The sequence below is a fragment of the Hipposideros armiger genome, unplaced genomic scaffold (assembly GCF_001890085.2).
Source record: "Hipposideros armiger isolate ML-2016 unplaced genomic scaffold, ASM189008v1 scaffold_254, whole genome shotgun sequence".
Lineage (NCBI taxonomy): Eukaryota > Metazoa > Chordata > Mammalia > Chiroptera > Hipposideridae > Hipposideros > Hipposideros armiger.
Window position 1 is genome coordinate 1,938,365 of NW_017731604.1, and position 20,528 is coordinate 1,958,892.

The 20,528-nt window shown below is 36.9% G+C and overlaps 1 protein-coding gene across 9 annotated transcripts in view; it reads left to right on the forward strand.

The window, feature by feature from the left end:
• The window catches only part of ARHGEF9 (Cdc42 guanine nucleotide exchange factor 9), a 172,015-nt gene extending 152,018 nt beyond the window's left edge, over window positions 1–19,997 (forward strand). For 8 of the 9 annotated variants that reach the window (XM_019656112.1, XM_019656117.1, XM_019656113.1 and 5 more), the window contains 3 exons: window positions 962–1,205; window positions 9,163–9,231; window positions 19,657–19,997. In XM_019656112.1, the coding sequence (XP_019511657.1) occupies window positions 962–1,205; window positions 9,163–9,231; window positions 19,657–19,838 (495 nt within the window). In that variant the 3' untranslated portion in view covers window positions 19,839–19,997. The remainder of the gene's footprint in view (window positions 1–961; window positions 1,206–9,162; window positions 9,232–19,656) is intronic. The other variant, XM_019656120.1, reaches the window with a different exon arrangement.
• Window positions 19,998–20,528: the final 531 nt, after the last annotated feature.

Sequence of the window (20,528 nt, forward strand, 5' to 3'; positions counted from 1 at the left end):
GAGCTGTTGTTCAGCATCTTAGCTGTGGAGGGCAGTGTCACTGGCCCTCATATGTGGGATCCGAACCGGGGCCCTCTGGCATCCCAAGCTAGTTCTTAACCATCGCGCCACTCGGCAGGCCCCATAGTAGCTTTTTGATTGGGTGGTGAGTTCACCAAAACTTAATACATTTTTAGAAGTAAGTAAATAAATAGAGAAATAAGAGCACCAGGCATGGACTGATGATGAGTGTTTCATGGACTGAGATTAATCCAATTTTATGCACCCAAGAGCAAAAAAACAATGATAACAGATAGGCAATATACTCTTTGTATCCATCTACAACTTTTATTTTCTCTCACAATAAGATTTGTGAGATTCTTCCATGTTGATATATGAAGCTCTTTATTCAATTTTACCCCCATTTCTCCTGCTAGACTAAGCCTGATGCAAAAAAATCCCCAGAGATGAAGTGTTTCACCCTCCTGAGGCCATCCTTCCTGGCCAGCAGGCTGTGTCCACCTAGCTACTCTTAGTGCTCATCCCCCCTCTGATACACAGGTCGCACAGGCCTGCTGGAATTCCTCAGTACACTCCAGGGAACCAAGCCAGCTCATATCATATGTCTGGAAGGCTTTTGGGATATTTTGGAATAGGAAGAGCCTTTTCTAGCAGTGCTTGTGTGGCTCACTACTTCCTATTTCCCATCAGCAATCTTGCAACCACATACAAGGAATGATGCTGGGGTCTGAGACAGTAGTCTTCGGATGTAGGACAGAGGCTTTCTCTAAGAGCATCTAGTTAACAAACCTGCCAATGTCATACTGCTAAGCTAACCTGCCCCAATTTACACCAAACCAACTCCCATTGATATTCCAAAACAGTGGCAGTGTTAGCGTCCTCCTATGCCCATGTGCCAACACTCCTGGTACCCACTCTCCACACACCTTTAACAAAAAGCCTTCTTTTCCTTCCTACCTAGGACCTCATTCGGAGAGACATCCTATATTACAAAGGCCGCATTGACATGGATAAATATGAGGTAATTGACATTGAAGATGGCAGAGACGATGACTTTAATGTCAGCATGAAGAATGCCTTTAAGCTTCACAACAAGGAGACGGAGGAGGTACATCTGTTCTTTGCCAAGAAGCTAGAGGAGAAGATACGCTGGCTCAGGGCTTTCAGAGAAGAGAGGAAAATGGTACAGGAAGATGAAAAAATTGGTAAGTGACCTGGGAGGAGAAAGAAGAATATGGCTAGGAAGAACATAGAGGATTTGAATTAGTTTTCATTTTTCTAGAGGCAGAAGGAAGATTTCAATTGCAAACTGACCTAATTTACTGTTTTGGATCCCTATTACTAGGTTCTTTTTGGTAGATACCAGTAGTTTCCATTAGTCAGGGTTAAGTGAGAGTTATAGGTTGGCCTCCCCTACAGTCTCATTATTAGATAAGACTATTACACTGAAAGCAAACCTCAGGTTCGATTCTCTCAAGCGTATAAACATTTATTAGCATGCAAACACAAAAGCAGTCATAAAACCAATTCTGTAATCTCAGTGCAATCCCAGCTATACTTAGATACATGACAGCATCTTCTGTGAAAAGGTTATTCAAGGCAGATTTGGTGATATTATAGCAACAGGATTCAGCTAACTTTCTAGTCAGAGTCTGGTGACAGAATCTTCTGTTGACGTTCAAGATGTAGCACCTGTTTTCAATCTTAAGCTTTAGGCTTCATTTTGAAGGATATAGACCATAAGACTCACTGGATTCTTTTTTTTTAAGATTTTATTGGGGAATTGGGGAAGTGGACCAGCCAAGTTGTTGTTCTTTAATCTTCATTGTGAAGGGCGCCAGTTGCCATCTGGCTACCCCATCGGCAGCTCGTGGCCTCTAAGCTCAAGGTGCTATGTTCAATGTTAGTTGTGGGTGGGCATAGCCACTATTCCATGCAGGAGTCGAACCAGCAGCCTTTTTGTTAAGAGCACACACTCTATCCACTGAGACATCCGGGCAGCAGCTCAGCTCAAGGTGCCGAGTTCAGTCTTAGTTGCAGGTGGGCGTTGCCCAGCATCGAACAGGCAATCTCGTTACACCAGCTGAGCCATCCTGCCACTTGTTGGCAGCTCAGTGACAGTGTCACTGGCCCATGTGGGATTCGAACGGGTGGCCCTGTTGCTCAGAACTCCCACTCTTAAGCCAGCTCTTAACCAACTGAGCCACTCGGCCGGCCCCTGACTGGATTCTTAAACCCAGTTTTTGTGAGGGCTAAGTTGCCTGTAAGACATTTGTGGCCCAGTGAGCATTATGAATAACATTCATTTTACCAATGAAAGTTAATGTTTAACTTGTTTAGGCTAATTAGGCCTCATGCATTAAGGTGACTGAATTGTTGGTAGCAAGGCCTCTAGAGCAAAGATTTCTGGGTGTTTAATGTGTTAACAAATCACCTGTTGAGTGTGCAATACTGATTAGGACACTTCAAATATTAATTAAACGTTCCTAGAGCATAGATTAAAATGAATGTATATGTCTATATCACATTTTCTGAATGAAAGTATTTTAAAGCAGATTATAGAAAATATAACAGGATCCAAAACCGTAACCACTTGCATGGTTTACAATCACACTAAGCCATACTCTTTGGCTTGAATAAGGTTGTTCCTTTTTCCAGAGAGGATATAGCTGGTAGAGATATTTTTCATGCTGCTTCCACAACTGTGGGATTTAGGTGCCACTGGCTGTAGCTTTGTGGTTTACAAAGTACTGTCAGGTCTCTTGCCCATTGTCCTATTATTCTGGTATAAAAATACAAACAGCCAAGTTTTGTAATTACCTGAGGAAACATAGTTTCCATTTTTGCCCCACTCTCATGGGAGTAGACTTGACTTTAAAACACCTGTACGCTCAAGTTTAGAGAAATTGCATCTAGAAAAATGGAACTGCCTACTGAATCCTGGTACAAATGGATTCTCCTATTTTTCAGTGTTGGGGATTGAAATGGTCTAGAGGCAAGGAAGGATAATCAGAAAGACACTGTTTAGTCTAAACCTAGTCTTTTCAGGTTTGGGGTAGAGTGCACATTGATAATTCACATTGTAGTCAAATGGCTTTTAGTATATGGGCACTGAATTGGGATATGATGTACAGTGGTACAGAATGACTATTGGCTGCTTCTCTCAATAGTAGGCAGTAGCAGTCCCTGACACTGCCTAGGTTGTTAGAGCTATAAAAGGAGTTGTTTTAGTGTGATTTCTGAAGGCCTTAGATCAGCTAGAAGATTCCCCATTATTCCCTCTGGTTTGAACATGATGTCTCACACACAATGCCCTAATAACCTGTAACTTTGAAAATCTGCTTCTAATAGAAAAGCTTCCAGAAGTTATTTCCTGACAGGCCTATGTTCATCTTTAAAAAAATAAGTTTTTTTTAATTTTTCTGATATAACAGTAATCACTTTCACTGTAGGCTTTCATTTGTAGGTTAAAAAAATACTAGAAAAAAAATCACACATTAACATATTACCCAAAGCTAACTTTTATAAACATTTAAATATATTTTCCTCATTTTTTTTCTATGATAAATAAAAAAAAATCTAGGGGCATTGAATCTTTCTGTCTCCCCCCACTCCTCTCTCTCCATCATGGATAGATATGATTTTATATCCTTATTTTTCACTTAAAATTATATTGTTAGCATTTCCCTAAGTCATTTAATATTTTAATAATTTTATGGTTATATGTATTTAAGATAATTTTTATATATTTTATTTTTACTTTTTAATTATAAAATAAATACATGGTCATAATAACCATTGAAACAAAATGAAAATGTAATCAAGTTTAGTAGTCTTTTTCCTTCTCTGTCATTCCTGTGCTATGTGAGATAATCAGTATTAACTTGGTGTGTATTTTTACATACTTATGCTCATTTAAATATATATATGTATATATATACACATCAGACTGTAAATTTTTATTTACAGAATTATACATATTACACTGTAACTTGCTTTTTAAATTTTCAATTATAGTTGACATCCAATATTATATTAGTTTCAGGTTTACAGCATAGTGGTTACACGATTATGTAGCTTACAAAGTGATCCCTCCGATAAGTCTAGTACCCATCTGGCACCATACATATTTATTACAATATTATTGACTATATTCCCTAGGTGAACAATATAAAATCAAATTATAACTCTATATCAGTCAGGGTTCAACCAGAGAAGCATAACCAATAGAAGATGTATCATTATTAAGAGATTTATTACAAGGAATTGGCTTATGTGATCATGAAACCTGGATAAGCAACTCCAGAGTTGTAGGGCAGACAGTCAGGAATAGCAGATCATGGGCAGGCTTGAACTCATGGGCATAGGCCAAAGCTGTCATCTACAGGCAGGAAGATCATGAGAAGGATGAAACTCCACATACATGGGCTGAAACTATGAAGTGCACTTTCTTCTCTCTCAGGGGGAGATCTCAGCCATACTTGTTTTTTAAGTGGTAAAAAGAATTACTGTGAGCTGTGTGCTCTTAACCAATTTTAAGTGCATGATATAATAACATAAAGGATAGGATCAATGTTGTACAGCAAATCTCTAGAACTCATTCATTTCTTGTATAAATGGAATGTTATACCTATTGAACAGCAACTCCCCATTTTCCCCTCTCTCCAGCCTCTGGCAATCACCATTCTGCCTGTGTATCTCTGAGTTTGATCTCATGTTTAGTTTAGATACCTCATATAAGCAGAATCTTGCCATATGTGTCCTTCTGTGACTACCATATTTCACTTAGCATCCACATTCATCCATGTTGTCACATACGGCAGAATTTCCTTCCTTTTTAGGGTTGAGTACTATTCCATTGTATGTATATACCACATATTTTTAATTCATTCATCTTTTGATGGTCATTTAGATTTTTATTTTGTCTTGGCTATTGGGAATAATACTGCAATCAACATGAGAGTACAGATATCTCTTCTAGATCCTGATCTCAGTTATTTTGGATATATACCCAGAAGTGGGTTGGCTAATCATATGGTAATTCTATCTTTTAACTTTACGAGGAACCTCCATACTGTTTTCAATAGTGGCTGCATCATTTTACTTCTCAAGTGTACTGTGGTTCCACTTTCTCCACATCATCTTTCTCCACATCATTGCCAATACTTACTGTCTTTTGTTCTTTGATAATAGCTACCCAAAGAGGAGGGAAGTGATATCCTCATGTGGTTTAGATTTGCATTTCCCTAATGATTAACAGTGTTCAGAATCTTTACATACTTATTGGCCATGTGTTTGTCTTCTTTGAAGACTTGCCTATGTAAGTCATTTGTTCGTTTTTTTTAATGGAGTTATTTGGGTTTTTTTGTTTGTTTTTTAATTGGGGAGTTGGGGGAAGGGAACAATGTTGGGGAATCGGGGAAGGGGAACAGACAAGTTGCTGTCCTGTTGTTCTTCAGTTTTATTGTGGAGGACGTCGCTTCATTGGCCCATGTTGGTATTATCATTGCACTCTTCCTGGCTGAGGCAATCAGTCGCCGGCCATTGGAAGGCTGCTCATGGCGGCTCATGGCAGCTCACACTGGCTGCCGGCCACTCACGCTGACTGCTGGCCACTCAAGGTAGCTCACTGCAGCCCACTGCAGCCCCACTGCAGTCTAGGCCATCGCCGATGACTCACGGCAGCCCAGCGCTAGGTCGAGCTGTTGTGCACCATCTTAGGTGTAGAGGGCACAGTATCACTGGCCCTCATGTGGGATCTGAACTGGCAGCTCTGCTGCTCAGAGCTCTCGCTCCCAAGCCAACCCTTAACCAACAAGCCATTCGGCCAGCCCTGGGTTTTTTTTGTTTTTGTTTTTTTTGCTATTGAGTGTTCCACATAAAAGTTCCTTATATGTGGAAATTAACCCATTATCAGATGTATGGTTTGCAAATATATTTTCTTCAATTCCATAGGTTGCTGATTAATTCTGCTGTGTCTTTCCTTTTTTTGTGTAGAAGCATTTTAGTTTGATGTAGTTCCACTTGTCTGCTTTGCTTTGTTGTCTGTGCTTTTAGTATCATATTGAAGAAATCATTGCCATGACCAATGTCAGGAAGGTTTTTCCATCTGTTTTCTTCTAGGACTTTTACAGTTTCAGGTCATGCATTTAAGTCTTCAGTCTACACTGAATTGATTTTCATGTATGGTGTAAGGTAGGAGGAGGACAGTTTCATTCTTTTGCCTGTGGATATCCAGTTTTTCCAGCACCACTTGTTGAGAAAACTATCCTTTCCTAATTGTGTATTCTTGGTACCCTTGTTTAACTGTATATGTGTAAGTTTATTTCTGGACTCTGTCCAATTCTTTTGGTTTATATATCTTTATTTATGCCAGTCTCATACTGTTTTAGTAGCTTTGAATATGTTTTGAATCAAGAAGTGTGATGCGGGCCGGCCGAGTGGCGCATTGGTTAAGAGTTGGCTTGGGATGCCAGCTCTGAGCCCCAGGGCCCTGGCTTGGATCCCACATGAGGGCCAGTGATGCTGCGCCCTCTACAGCTAAGATGGTGAACAACAGCTCAACCTGGAGCTGGGCTGCCATAAGTCACCAGTGACAGCGTAGGCTGCAGTGAAGCTGCAGTGGGCTGCCATAAGCTACCATGAGCAGCTGGCAGCTAGCGTGAGCTGCCAAGAGCGGCCATCCAGTGGCTGGCGACCAATCTGCCTCACCTGGGAAGAACACAATGATAATACCAATATAGGCCAGTGAAGCGACGTCCTCCACCACTAGACTGAAGAACAAAAGAGCAACTTGTCTGTTCCCCTTCCCCAATTCCCTAATAAAATCTTTTTTTAAAAAATAAAAGAAGTATGATGCCTCCAGCTTTGTACTTCTCTCTCAAGATTGCTTTAGCTATTATGGGTCTTTTGTGGTTCCACCTGAATTTTAGGGTTGGATTTTCTGTTTCTGTAAAAATGCCATTGGAGTTTTGAGAGGATCACATTGAATCTATAGATTTCTTTGGGTAGAATGGACATTTTAATAATATTCAGTCTTCCACTACAAGTAAAGAAAACTACAGGCTAATATCCCTTATGAACAATATCCCTTATGAACATAATATCCCTTATGAACATAATCCTCAGTAAACCAATAGAAAAGAGAATTCAGCAGCACAAACGAATCATACACCATGACTAAGTGGGATTTATCCCTGGGATGCAAGGATAAGTCAATGTATGTAAATCAATTAGTGCAATACACCTATGTATGGAGCTACACCTAATGAGCTCCAGGCACATTAAAATGAAGGATAAAAATCACATGATCATCTCTATAGATGCCGAAAAAACATTTGACGAAAACTTGTCACCCTTTCATGATAAAAACTCTCAACAAAGTAGATTTAGAAGGAATTTACCTCAACACAATAAAAGCTATATATGAAGGCCCATAGCTAACATCATACTCAAAGGGGAAAAACTGAAAGCTTTTTCTTTACGATTAGGAACAAGATAAGGATGCCCACTTTCACCACATCTATTGAACATAGTAGTGGGAGTCCTAGCCAGAGAAATTAGGAAAGGAAACAAATAAAAGACATCCAATTCAGAAAGGAAGAAGTAAAACTATTTCTCTTTGAAGATGATACCATCTTATATATAGAAAACCCTAAAGACTCCATCAAAAGCTCTTACAACTAATAAATGAAGTCAGTAAAGTTGCAGGATACAAAATCAACATACAAAAATCAGTTGTGTTTGTATACACTAACAACAAACTATCTGAAAAGGAAATTAGTAAACAATCCCATTTACAATCACATCAAAAAGAATACCACACTTAGCAATAAATTAACCAAGGAGGTGAAAGGCTTATACACTGAAAACTGCAAAACATTGTTGAAAGAAGTTAAAGAAGACACAAATAAATAGTAAGACATTCTGTGTTCATGGATTGGAAGACTTACTATTATTAAAATGTCCAGTCTACCCAAAGCAATCTACAGATTCAATGTGAACATATTAAAATTCCAGTGACATTTTTAAATGGAAATAGAAACAAACAAAAATTCATGTAAAATTATAAAAGACCCATAATATCTAAAGATACCTAAGAGAGGAGAACAAAGCTGGAGGCATCACACTTCCTGATTCAAAATATTTTGCAAAACTACAATAATTAAAACAGTATGGCATTGGTATAAAGACAGATATATAAACCAGTGGAATAGAATAGAGAGCCCCAAACAAAACCCACACGTACACAGTCAACATGTCTTCAACAAGGGTGCCAAGAAGACACAATTAGGAAAGGAAGATTTCTTTAAGAAAAGGTGCTGGGAAGACTGGATGTTAACATAGAGAAGAATCAAATTTGACTCCTACCTTACAGCATATGTGAAAATCAGCTCAAAATGGATTGAAGACTTAAATGTCTGACCTGAAACTATAAATGTCCTAGAAGAAAACATAGGGTAAAGCCTTTTTGACATCTGTCTTGGTATGATTTCTTGAATATGATACCAAAAACATAGGAACAATGCAAAAATAGACAAGTGGAAATACATAAAACTAAAATAGTTCTACACAGCAAAGGAAATGATCAAAAGAATGAAAAGGAAACTTGTGAAATGGGAGAAAATATTTCAAACCATATATGTGATAACAGGTTAATTTCCAAAATATATAAGGAACTCCTACAACTCAATAACAAGAAACCAAATAACTCAATTAAAAATCGGCAAAAACTTACACACACATTTCTGTTATTTCATTAATTACTTTTGCCATTTGTTTTTTCCTTCCTTTTGAGACTTCTGTTATCTCTGTATACATTTTCTGTTGTAATCTCTTATCTTTTGACTCATTATTTACTTTTCTTTGTATTTTTTCTTTTGATTGTGAAATATTTTTCCACTTTACACCATACTTTATTCAACCATTCTCCATTTAACAGCCTCTTAACTCATGTTCTCACTTTTCTTTGTCCCTCTGTACTGTGAAATGCATCTTTGTAGCTAAATCTTTCTCCAAGTTTCTTGCTACTTTTCTTTTTCACTTTTCAAGACTTTGGATATATCTTGCCAAAATTACTCTTCCAGAAATGTTGTACCAATCTATACATTCAGTAAAGGTCTATGTTTATCTTAACAAAATCATGTGTTTTTATGTTTACAGGATTTGAAATTTCTGAAAACCAGAAGAGGCAGGCTGCAATGACTGTGAGAAAAGTCTCTAAACAGAAAGGTAAAGCTGCCTTTAACCAACACTACCTTCCCCTAGCCCCACTCACTCTCTTTATGAGACTGGGAAGCCATAGGCTATGTGCTTGCATATTTCTAGGATTATTTCCCTGCTAAAGTTCTCTTGGGGTAATGGGGAGTGTCTGGGTCTCAGGTGTCTGATGACAGATGGCAAATGGTCTTAATGGTTTAAGTCTTAGGAATGAATACTGTAAGGCAGTTATGTGCAAACATAGCTCATTGGTGCACGAAAAAATAGAATCTCTGGAGAAGATTAAAATTAGCAAGAGAAAAAAATATCCTTACGTACAGGGGAATCCACATAAGGCTATCAGCAGATTTCTCAGCAGGAACCTTGCAGACCAGGAGAGTGGGATGATATATTCAAAGTGCTGAAAGAAAAATCCTGCCAACCAGGAATACTGTACCCATGAAAGTTGTGCTTCAGAAATGAGAAACTTTCTCAGAAAAAAAAATAGCTGAGAGAGTTCATCACCACTAGACTTGTTACAAGAAATGCTGAAAGGAGTTCTTCAAGCTGAAATGTTACTAATTATATATGACTATAAATACAAGAGTAGGAGTAAAAGTAATTATATAGTCTAATTCAGAATAATCAAATATGGTGGTGTGCTAATTGCTTCAGTCTACTATAAATGATAAAGGGCAAAATGATTAAAAGTAACTATAGGTACAATTATTTATTAATAGATAATAAAAACTTGTAAATTGCGAATCATAAACAAAATATAGTTGGGGGAAAATAAAGGGTAGAATAAAGTGGTCAAAATTAATTTGTTATCAGCATAAAAAGACTGTTGTAACTATAAAATCTTTTATGTTAGCCTCATTGTAACCACTAAGCAAGTACCTACAGTAGATATACAAAGGAAAAATAGAGGTTAATCAAAGCATACCACTGTGGAAAATCATCAATTCATACAGGAAGATAACAAAAGAGGAAGAAAGGAGCAAAGAAACTACATGACAGCCAGAAAATAATTAATAAGATGGCAATAGTAATTCCTTACCTGTCAATAATTATTTTAAATGTAAATGGATAAAATTCTATAGAGTGGGTGAGTAGATTAAAAATAACTAAAATACAACTGTGTACAGCCTACAAAAGACTCAGTTCACCTATGAGAATATACATAGCCTTAAAGTAAAGAGATAGAAAAAGATACCCTATGCAACTGGAAAACCAAAAGAAAGCAAGGGTAGCTATACTTATATCAGAGAAACAGACTCTAAGTCAAAAACTGTCACAAGAGACAAAGAAGGTCGTTATGTAACGATAAAAGGGTAATTCATCAATGGGATATTACAGGTATAAATACTGGGTTGTCGGAAAAGTCATGACGCATTTTTGCAACGAAAAACAGAAAAAATACATCATGACTTTTCTGACAACCCAATATATATGTTCCTAACTTTGAAGCACCTAAATGTGTTAAGCAAATGCCAACAGATTTGAAGGGAGAAACAGACAATTATATCATAATAGTAAGGGATTTTAATACCCCATTTTCAACAATTGATAGATCACCAAGACAAAAATAATTGAGAATATCGGACTGATAATGTATTTAGATTGCATGAACCTAATAGACATATAAAGAATATTCCATCCAAAGGCAGCAGATTTCACATTTTTCTTAAGCACACATGCAACATTCTCCAGGATATAATGTGTTATATCCTTATATAAGTCTTAGCAAATTTAAGAAGACTGAAATCATATCAAATATCTTTTCCAACCACAGTGGTATGAGACCAGAAATCAGTAAAACGAGGAAAACAGGAAAATTTGCAAATATATGGAATTTAAACACACAAATGAACACCCAGTGGGTCAAAGAAGAAATCAAAAGGGGAATAAAAAAGTATCATGAGATGAATGACAATAGAAACACAATACACCAAAAGTTATGGGATGCAGCAAAAGCAATTTTAGCAGGACAGTTTATAGCCATAAATACCTACACTGAAAAAAAGAAAGATTTCAAATAATCAACATAACTTTACACCTCAAGGAAAAAGATGAAGAAGGAAAAAAATTAAGCTCAAATTTAACAGAAGAAAGGAAATAACAATCAGAGTAGAAACAAATGTAACAGACCAAAAAACATTAGAAAATATCAATGAAATTAAGATCTGGCTTTTTGAAGAGATAGATGAGATTGACAAATCTTTAGGTAGACTAAGAAAGAAAGAGAAGACTCAAAAAACGTCAATAAATTAAATAGAAGATATTAGAAATGATATCAAGAAATAAAAAAGAATTACAATACTATTAATTATATACCAACAAATTGGATAACATAGAAGAAATGGATAAATTCCAAGAAACATAACAATGTACCAAAACTGAATCATAAAGAAATCTGAATATACCAATAATGAGTAAGAAGATTAAATCAGTAATAAGAAAACATCCCAACAAAGAAAAGCCAAGGACCAGATGGTTTCACCCTATGAAAATTCTATGAAACATTTAAAGGAGAATTAACACCAGTCCTTCTTAAACTCTTCCAAGCACTTGAAGATGAAGGAACACTCCCAAACTCATCTTACAATACCAGCATTACCCTGATACCAAAGCCAGATAAGGACACTAAAAGACAATACAGGCCAATATCTCGATGAACATAGATGTGACATTTCTCAACAAAATACTAGCAAACAAAATTCAACAGCACATTAAAAGGATCATATACCATCATCAAGTTGTATGCATTCTTGGGATGCAAAAATGGTTCATCATATGCAAATTAATAAATATGATACACCATATTAATAGAAAGAAAAAGTCATGTAATAATCTCAACAGATGCTGAAAAAAAATTTGACAAAATTCAATATCCTTTTGTTAACCCTCAACAAATTAAGTGTACAAGGAATGTACATCAACATAATAAAGGCCATAGATGATGAGTCCACAGCAAACATCATACTCAATGATGAAAGGTTGAAAGCTATTTTTCTAAGGTCAGGAACAGCAAAATTGTGCCCACTCTCACTACTTCTGTTCAACATAGTACAGGATCCTAGGCAGAGCAGTCAAACAAGAAAAAGAAGTAAAAAGTATCTGAATCATACGAGGTATGACTGCTAAGTTCACAAACTCATCCTAGAAAAAGTGCTACATACCTCACTGCTGAATATCACTACAGTCTCCTTCAAAGTACTCCCCTGGGGAAGCTATGCACCGATGGCAGTACCTCGTCCACCCGTCAAAGCAGTTTTGGAACTCTTTTTCTGGAATGGCCATCAAAGCTGTCCTCGTATTACTCTTGATGTCCTGAATGTCATTAAAATGTCTTCCTTTCACTATTTCCTTTATCTTTGGGTAAAGAAAGAAGTCACTGGGGGCCAGATCAGGTGAGTAGGGAGGGTGTTCCAATACGGTTATTTGTTTACTGGCTAAAAACTCCCTCCTAAACAGTGCCATGTGAGCTGGTGCATTGTTTTGATGCAAGAGCTGTGAATTGTTGGAGAAAAGTTCAGGTCATTTTCATCCAACTTTTTTATGCAGCCTTTTCAGCACTTCTAAATAGTAAACTTGATTTACTGTTTATCCACTTGGTATAAATTCATAATGAATAATCACTCTGATATCAAAAAAGGTTAGTAACATCGTTTTGACTCTTGATTCGGACTGATGGAACTTTTTTGGTCATGGGGAATTGGCTGACTTCCATTGTGCACTTTGACGCATTGTTTCAGGCTCCTATTGGTACACGCATGTTTCATCACCAGTGATAACACAGCCCAAAACCTCGTTTTGCCTCTTTAAAAGGTCTTGGCAAACATTGACTCTCCTTTGCTTTTGTTCATCGGTGAGCTCCTTTGGAACCATTTTTGCACACACCTTTCTCATGCCAAGATTTTCAGTTAAGATTTTCCTAATTGTTTTTCTATCGATGTTTACTTGGTCTCCTATACTTCTAACAGTCAGCCGATAATTTTGACGCACAATTCGACAAATTTTTGTAATGTTTTTATCAGTTCTGCTTGTTACTGGCTACCCTGACGTGTCTTCATCAGTGATGCATTCTCTCCCCTCAGAAAAATGATCAATCCATCTGTACACTGCCGTTTTCTTCATGGCATTATCCCCATAAACTTAGGCTAACATGTCCCTGATTTCACTCCCACTCTTGCCAAGTTTAAGAAGAAATTAAATATTTGTTCATTGCTCTAATTCAACCTCAGACATTCTCGCGGCAGCACACAAAAACACACAACAACAATAATGAATGCCACTTGGCAAGACACCACCACAGGTCGACACGAACACAGCTGTGAGACACTGGTATACCAAAGTTATGAAACCTTGCTGTTTGTACAGTGCTGCCAATGTAAGTGCACAGTGGCAAGTTCATGAACTTAATTGTCAGACCTCGTAAAGGAGGAAGTAAAATTGACTCTTTTTGCCTATGAGAAGATTTTATATATAGAAAATCCTAAATACACCACCAAAAAAATTTTAGATCTAGTCAATAAATTCAATAAGGTTGCAGGATGCAGTATCAACATACAAAAGTGAGTAGCATTTTTATACACCAATAATGAATTATCTGAAAAATAAAACAATCTACCTACAATAGTATGAAAAATAAAATACTTAGGAATATAACTAACCAAGGAAGTGAAAGATATATGTACTGAAAACTCTAAAACATTTATGAAAGAAATTGAAGAAGACACAAAAATGAAAGGTAGCCTGTGTTCCTGGATTGGAAGAATGAATATTGCTAAAGTGTCCATAATGCCCAAAGCCACATATAGATTCACTGCATTCTCTATCAAGTTTTCAGTGGCTTTTTTAACAGAAAGAGAAAAAAATCTTGAAATTCCTGTGCAACCATAAAATATTTTGAATAGCCAAAGCAATCCTGAGAAAGAACAAATCTGGAAGCATCATACTTCCTGAACTCAAATTATATTACAACACTATAGTATTCAAACAGTATGGTACTGGGAAAAATACAGTTACATAGACTAATGGAGGAGAATCTAGAGCCCAGAAATAAACTCATGCATACACAGTCAACTAAAATTTAACAAGGGAGACAAGAATACTCAGTGGAAAAAGACTGTTCAGTGGTTCTGGAAAAAGTGGATATTCACATGCAAAAGAATAAAACTAGACCTCTATCTTACACCACTAATAAAAATTAACACAAAATGAATTAAAGACTTCAATATAAGACGAGAAACCATTACATTGCTATAAGAAAACATAAGAAAAAAAACTTCATTTTTTAAAAAGATTTTATTGGGGAATTGGGGGAGGGGAATAGCACTGGGGAATTGGGGAAAGGGGAACAGACAAGTTGCTGTTGTTTTGTTCTTCAGTGTACTTGTGGAGGACGTTGCTTCACTGGCCCAAGTTGACACCATCATTGCGCTCTTCCCGGGTGAGGCAGATCAGTCGTTGTCCTCTGGACGGCCGCTCACGCTGGCTGCCAGCTACACATGGTAGCTTATGGCAGCCTACTGCAGCAGGGGACTGCAGCCTACACCATCGCCGGCGACCGATGGCAGCCCAGCTCCAGGTCGAGCAGTTGTTCAGCATATTAGCTGTAGAGGGCAGTGTCACTGGCCCTCATATATGGGATCCGAACTGGGGCCCTCTGGCATCCTAAGCCAGTTCTTAACCAATGCGCCACTCAGCCGGCCCGAAAAAAGCTTCTTGACATGGGTTTTGGTAATGAGTTTTTGGATATGACATATAAAGCAAAAGCAACAAAAGCAAAAAATAAACAAGTGGGACTACATCAAACTAAAAAGCTTCTGCACAACAAAAATCAACAAAATGAAAAGGCAGCCTATGGAACGGGAGACAATGTTTACAAACTACCTATCTGATAAGGGATTAACACCCAACATATATAAGGAACTCATACTACTCAATAGCAAAAAAAAAATTAAAATGAAAACAAAAAAAATACACAAATAGTCCAGTTGGAAAATGGTCAAAGGACCTGAATAGATATTTTTCCAAATTAAATAAAGATACTACAAGACCAATACAGGCCAATAACCCTGATAAATATAGATGTAAAAATTCTCAAAAAATACTAGCAAACTAAATTCAATAGTACATTAAAAGGTGGGATTCATTTTGAGGATGCAAAGGTGGTAAACGTGTAAATCAACAAGTGTAATATACCACATTAAAAAATGAAAGATAAAAATCATATCTTCTCAATATATGCACAAAAAATTTAACAAAAATCAACATCCTTTCATGACAAAAACTCTCAATAAATTATACAAGGGACATACTCAACATAATCAACGCATTATATGACAGGCCCACTGCTAATAATATTATAATCAATGGTGAGAGGTTGAAAGGTTTTCCACTAAGGTCAGGAACAAGACAAGGGTGCCAACTCTCACCACTTCTATTCAACATAGTGCTGGAAGTCCTAGCCAGAGCAATCAGGCAAGAAAAATAAAAGTCAGAAAGACAGAAGTAAAATTATCTGTTTGCAGATGACATGATTTTTATATAGTGAGAACTCTAAAGACTTTCTCAAGAATTGATAATATTAGAACATTAGAATAAGAAAGGAATTCAGTAATGTTTCAGGAGAGAAAACCAGTGTACAAAAGTCAGATGTGTTTCACCAACAATGAACATCCAAAATAGAAATGCAGAATATCCCATTTGCAATAGCACAAAATTGAATAAAGTACTTGGAACTAAATTTAATCAAGGAGGTTAAAGACCTGTACAATGGAAACTATTAGATATTTATGAAAGAACTTGACAAAGACACAAACGAATGAAAAGATATTTCATGTTCATGGATCATAATTAATATTGTGAAAATGACCTTACTACCCAAATCCATCTGTATATTCAGTGTAATCCCTCTTAAATTCCATGGCATTTGTTTTTATAGAAGTAGATAAGACAATCCTAAAATTCGTATGGAACCACAAAAGACCCAAAATAACCAAAGCAATCCTGAGAAAGAAGAACAAAGCTAGGAGCATCACGCTTCCCAATTTCAAACTATATTATAATACAAAGCTATAGTAATCAAACAGTATGGTACTGGCATAAAAACCAACATATAGAACAATGGAGCAGAATTATAAACCCATACGCGTAGTCAACTAATATTTCTTAGGATGCTAAGAATACTCAGTAGGGAAAGGATAGTCTCCTATAAATGGTATTGGTAAAATTGAATATTCACATGCAAAAAAAGTATTGGACCCCCTATCTTACACCATTCACAAAAATTCAAAATGAATTAAAGACTTAATTGTAAACCCAATTCTGTAAAATTCTTAGAAGAAAACATAAGGAAAATAGTTCTTGACATTAGTCTTGGCAACAAGTTTTTGATTATGACATTAAAAGCACAAGCAACAGAAACAAAAATAAACAAGTGGGACTACATCAAACTACAGCAAACGAAACAACACAATGAAAAGACAGCCCATGGAATAGGAGAAATATTTGCAAAGCATATATCTGATAAGGGATTAAAATTCAAAGTATATTTATCCAAAGAAATTTAAAACATACTTTGAAGGGACATGTGCATCCATATGTTCATTGCAGCATTATTATTTATGATAGCCAAGATAGGAAATCAACCTGAGTATCCATTAATGGATAAAGAAGAGGTGTTACATATATAATAGAATATTACTCAGCCATGAAAAAGAATGAAATCTTGCCATCTGCAGCAATTTGGATGGACCTAGAGGGTATTGTGCTGAGTGGAGTATGTCAGACAGAGAAATGCAAATTTCATATGATTTCACTTATATGTGGAATCTAGAGAACAGAATAAATGAACAATCAAAACAGAAACTAGCTCACAGATACAGAGAGCATTTTGATGATTACCAGATTGGGAGGGTGGTTGGGGGGATGGGTGAAGGGGGAAGGGAATTAAGAGGTACAGATTGGTTGTTACAAAGTAGTCATGGGGATATAGAGTATATAGCAGGGGAATATAGTCAATAATACTGTAATAACTATGTATAGTATAAGATGGGTACTGGATTTATCAGGGTGATCACCTCATAAGTTATATAAATGTTTAATCACTCTGTTGTACACCTGAAACTAATAAAAATGTTAAAAAAAAGAAAAATATTTTAAAAAGTAAAATTCAAAGTGTATATAACCAACTTATACAAGTCAATGGCAAAAAAATGAGTAGTACAATTAAAAAATTGACAGAGGAACTGAATAGACATTTTTTCCAAAGAAGACATAGAGATGGCCAGCAGATACATGAAAAGGTCCTCAACATCACTAATTATCAGAGAAATACAAATGAAAACCACAATGAGATTTCATCTCATGTCTGTTAGAATGGCTATTATCAAAAAGACTAGAGATAACAAGTGCTGATGAAGATGTGGAGAAAAGAGAACCCTTGTGCACTATTGGTGAGAATGTAAATTGGTGTGGCCACTATGAAAACAGTATGGAGGGTTCTCAAAACATTAAAATTAGAACTGCCATCTGGTCCAGCAATCCCACTTCTGAGTATACATAGGAAGGAAATGAAATCAGGATCTTGAAGAGATATCTGCACTCCCATATGTCCATTACAGCATTATTCACAATAGCCAAGATGTGGAAACAACCTACTTTTCCTTCAGCAGATGAATGGATAAAATAAATGTGGTGTATACATACATACATACATACATACATACATACATACATACATACACAGTGGAATATTATTCAGCCGTAAAAAGAAGGAAAACCTGAGGTGGCACGGTAGCTCAGTTGGTTAGAGCTTGCATTCTGAGCGGCAAGGTTGCCGGCTCGATCCCCGCCTGGGCCACTTTGAGCTACGCCCTCTTTAGGAAAAAAAATAAAAAGGAAGGAAAAAAGGAAAACCTGCCATTTGTTGACTTTGAGGGCATTGTGCTAAGTGAAATAAGTCAGACAGTAAAACACAAATACAATATGATTGCCCTTATATTTGGAATGTAAAAAAGGCCAACTTATAGAAACAAAGTAGATTGGTGGTTGCCAGAGGCTGGGGTTGGAGGAAGTGGGGAGATGTTGGTCATAGGGCACAAACTTCCAGTTATAACCTAAAGAAGTTCTCGGGATATAATGTACAGTATGATGACTATAGTTAACAATACTTAGTGTATATTTGAGAGTTGCTAAAAGAGTAGTTTTTAAATGTTCTTGCCACAAAAAATGGTAATTATCTGAGGTGGTGTATGTACTAGCTAACCTTATTGTGGTAATCATTTCTCAATATATATGCATACATGTATCAAATCATCATGTTGCACCCATTAAACTTAACACAATGTTATCTGTCAATTATATTTCAATAAAACTGGAAAACAAAAATAAAAACAAAAAGTAAACAAAAAATACTGTCTTTTAGGAAAAAAAACAGTTTCTTCCCACTGAAGTGCCAATGGCTGATGATGACTTAATATACTACTTCTCTAGGGTAATAGGATCAAGTCATCAAACAAAGAAGCTATAATATAATGTTGAAATTTTAGACACTGGCCAGCAGATGAGGAAGGTATGCGGGAGCAGCAGAGAGGTCTTCCTTGCATTCTGAATCATATGTTGTTATATCTCAGCCTATTCTGTGCTGAATGTGGATTAGAATTAAACTTTAAATTTAGGTCTCCTGGTTCCCACTATCCTCCATTCATGTGGATTTTGCCTTAATGGTTGCAAACCCTCCTAATGAAAGTTAAGAAGTCATTGAAGCGTTCCCTTTGAAAGGTTACAAATATATTCCAAATCTTCCTTGTGTTCCATGAATCATATCTTCTGGTAGTGAGTTTGTTTTCCCCCTCAACAACTAATATCACTTTCCTATTAAAGACAGTTTCGTTACTGTCAACCTGGTATAGAATACTAGGTCACGCGTACCTTAGCTTTTAGAAAAACATTTCCCCGAAAGGTCTGTCCTGATATCAGTAGTTCGTAACATGCCTTTTTGTCACTTTCAGGGGGGTAGTGGAGGAGGGAGAAAATGTTCTTTGATATTAAATGGAGATCATTGGGTTATTTGCATAATGTAGCATGGTCTCTTGGAAAGAGCTTTCAACTGAGAAGTCAAAGAATATGGGTTCTAGCCCTTCTTTGCGACCCTGGGTATAACATTTTCCTCCAGGTCTCAGTGTGCTCATCTGTAAAATGGCTCATGGAAACACTCCAAGTTTCTCAGTGATACTGTGTAGGTGGAAAAATGTGTTTGTTGCAGTAATCACCACACCACTTCAAAGTCTGTTAAGGAATGTAATTCTCCCATTGGATGATTTTTAGCTCCAGTTCACACTGTCTAAAATAGACTGCCTTGAATTTTCTGCTCAAAGTCATCCTTGGGTAATTTGAGAAGTCCCTTGCTACTTAACTTATACCCTTTCCCTTTGATCTTCCATCTAGGTGTCAACTCTGCCCGCTCAGTTCCTCCTTCCTACCCACCACCGCAGGACCCGTTAAACCAGGGCCAGTACCTGGTCCCGGACGGCATCGCTCAGTCACAGGTCTTTGAGTTCACCGAACCCAAGCGCAGCCAGTCACCATTCTGGCAAAACTTCAGCAGGTTAACCCCCTTCAAAAAATAATACCTACAGGGAGGCAGATAATTTTAAAATAAAGTAAATAAAATTATATTTATAGATGGACCTTTTTTCGGAGAAGCACTGTTGAAATTTATATATATACATATATATATATATATACACACACATATATATATGGATGTATACACACATGCAGAGACCCTTGAGTGTACACACACACACACACACACACACACACACACACACACACACACACACGGACCAAAAACGTTTTCTGTTGTTTTGGAGAAGTGAAATTTGTAGTTGGTAGGAAGAGGTACCAATGACTTCCAAACATGTGATCCCTTCTTAAAAGTTTTCTGTTGTTTTTATCCTATCCCCTTCCCCTTTACTTTCAGAAATTGACATTTCTATTTGTTCCTTTTCTTGTTCAGATAATCTCTTTGCTCCCCTGTGATTCCTTGACTTGTCATTATTACCTTAGTTGTGTTTGTATTGGTTTTTTTTTCTTTCCTGGTGATACTGATGCTGATGACCTTTTAATTTTAATGTGGTAGAGTTTGGGAGTTTGGAATTTCTTTTATTCCCTTTTACCTTTCACTACGTAAAGGGAGGGTCCCCTTTCTCCTCTCCCTCAGCTGACCGTCTGTGAATGTTTCTGCAGCCCTGCAGTTGCCCCAAACAGCCTTTTCCCTGCATCTTCTGTCCTCAGTCGTGCCAGTCTGGACATGC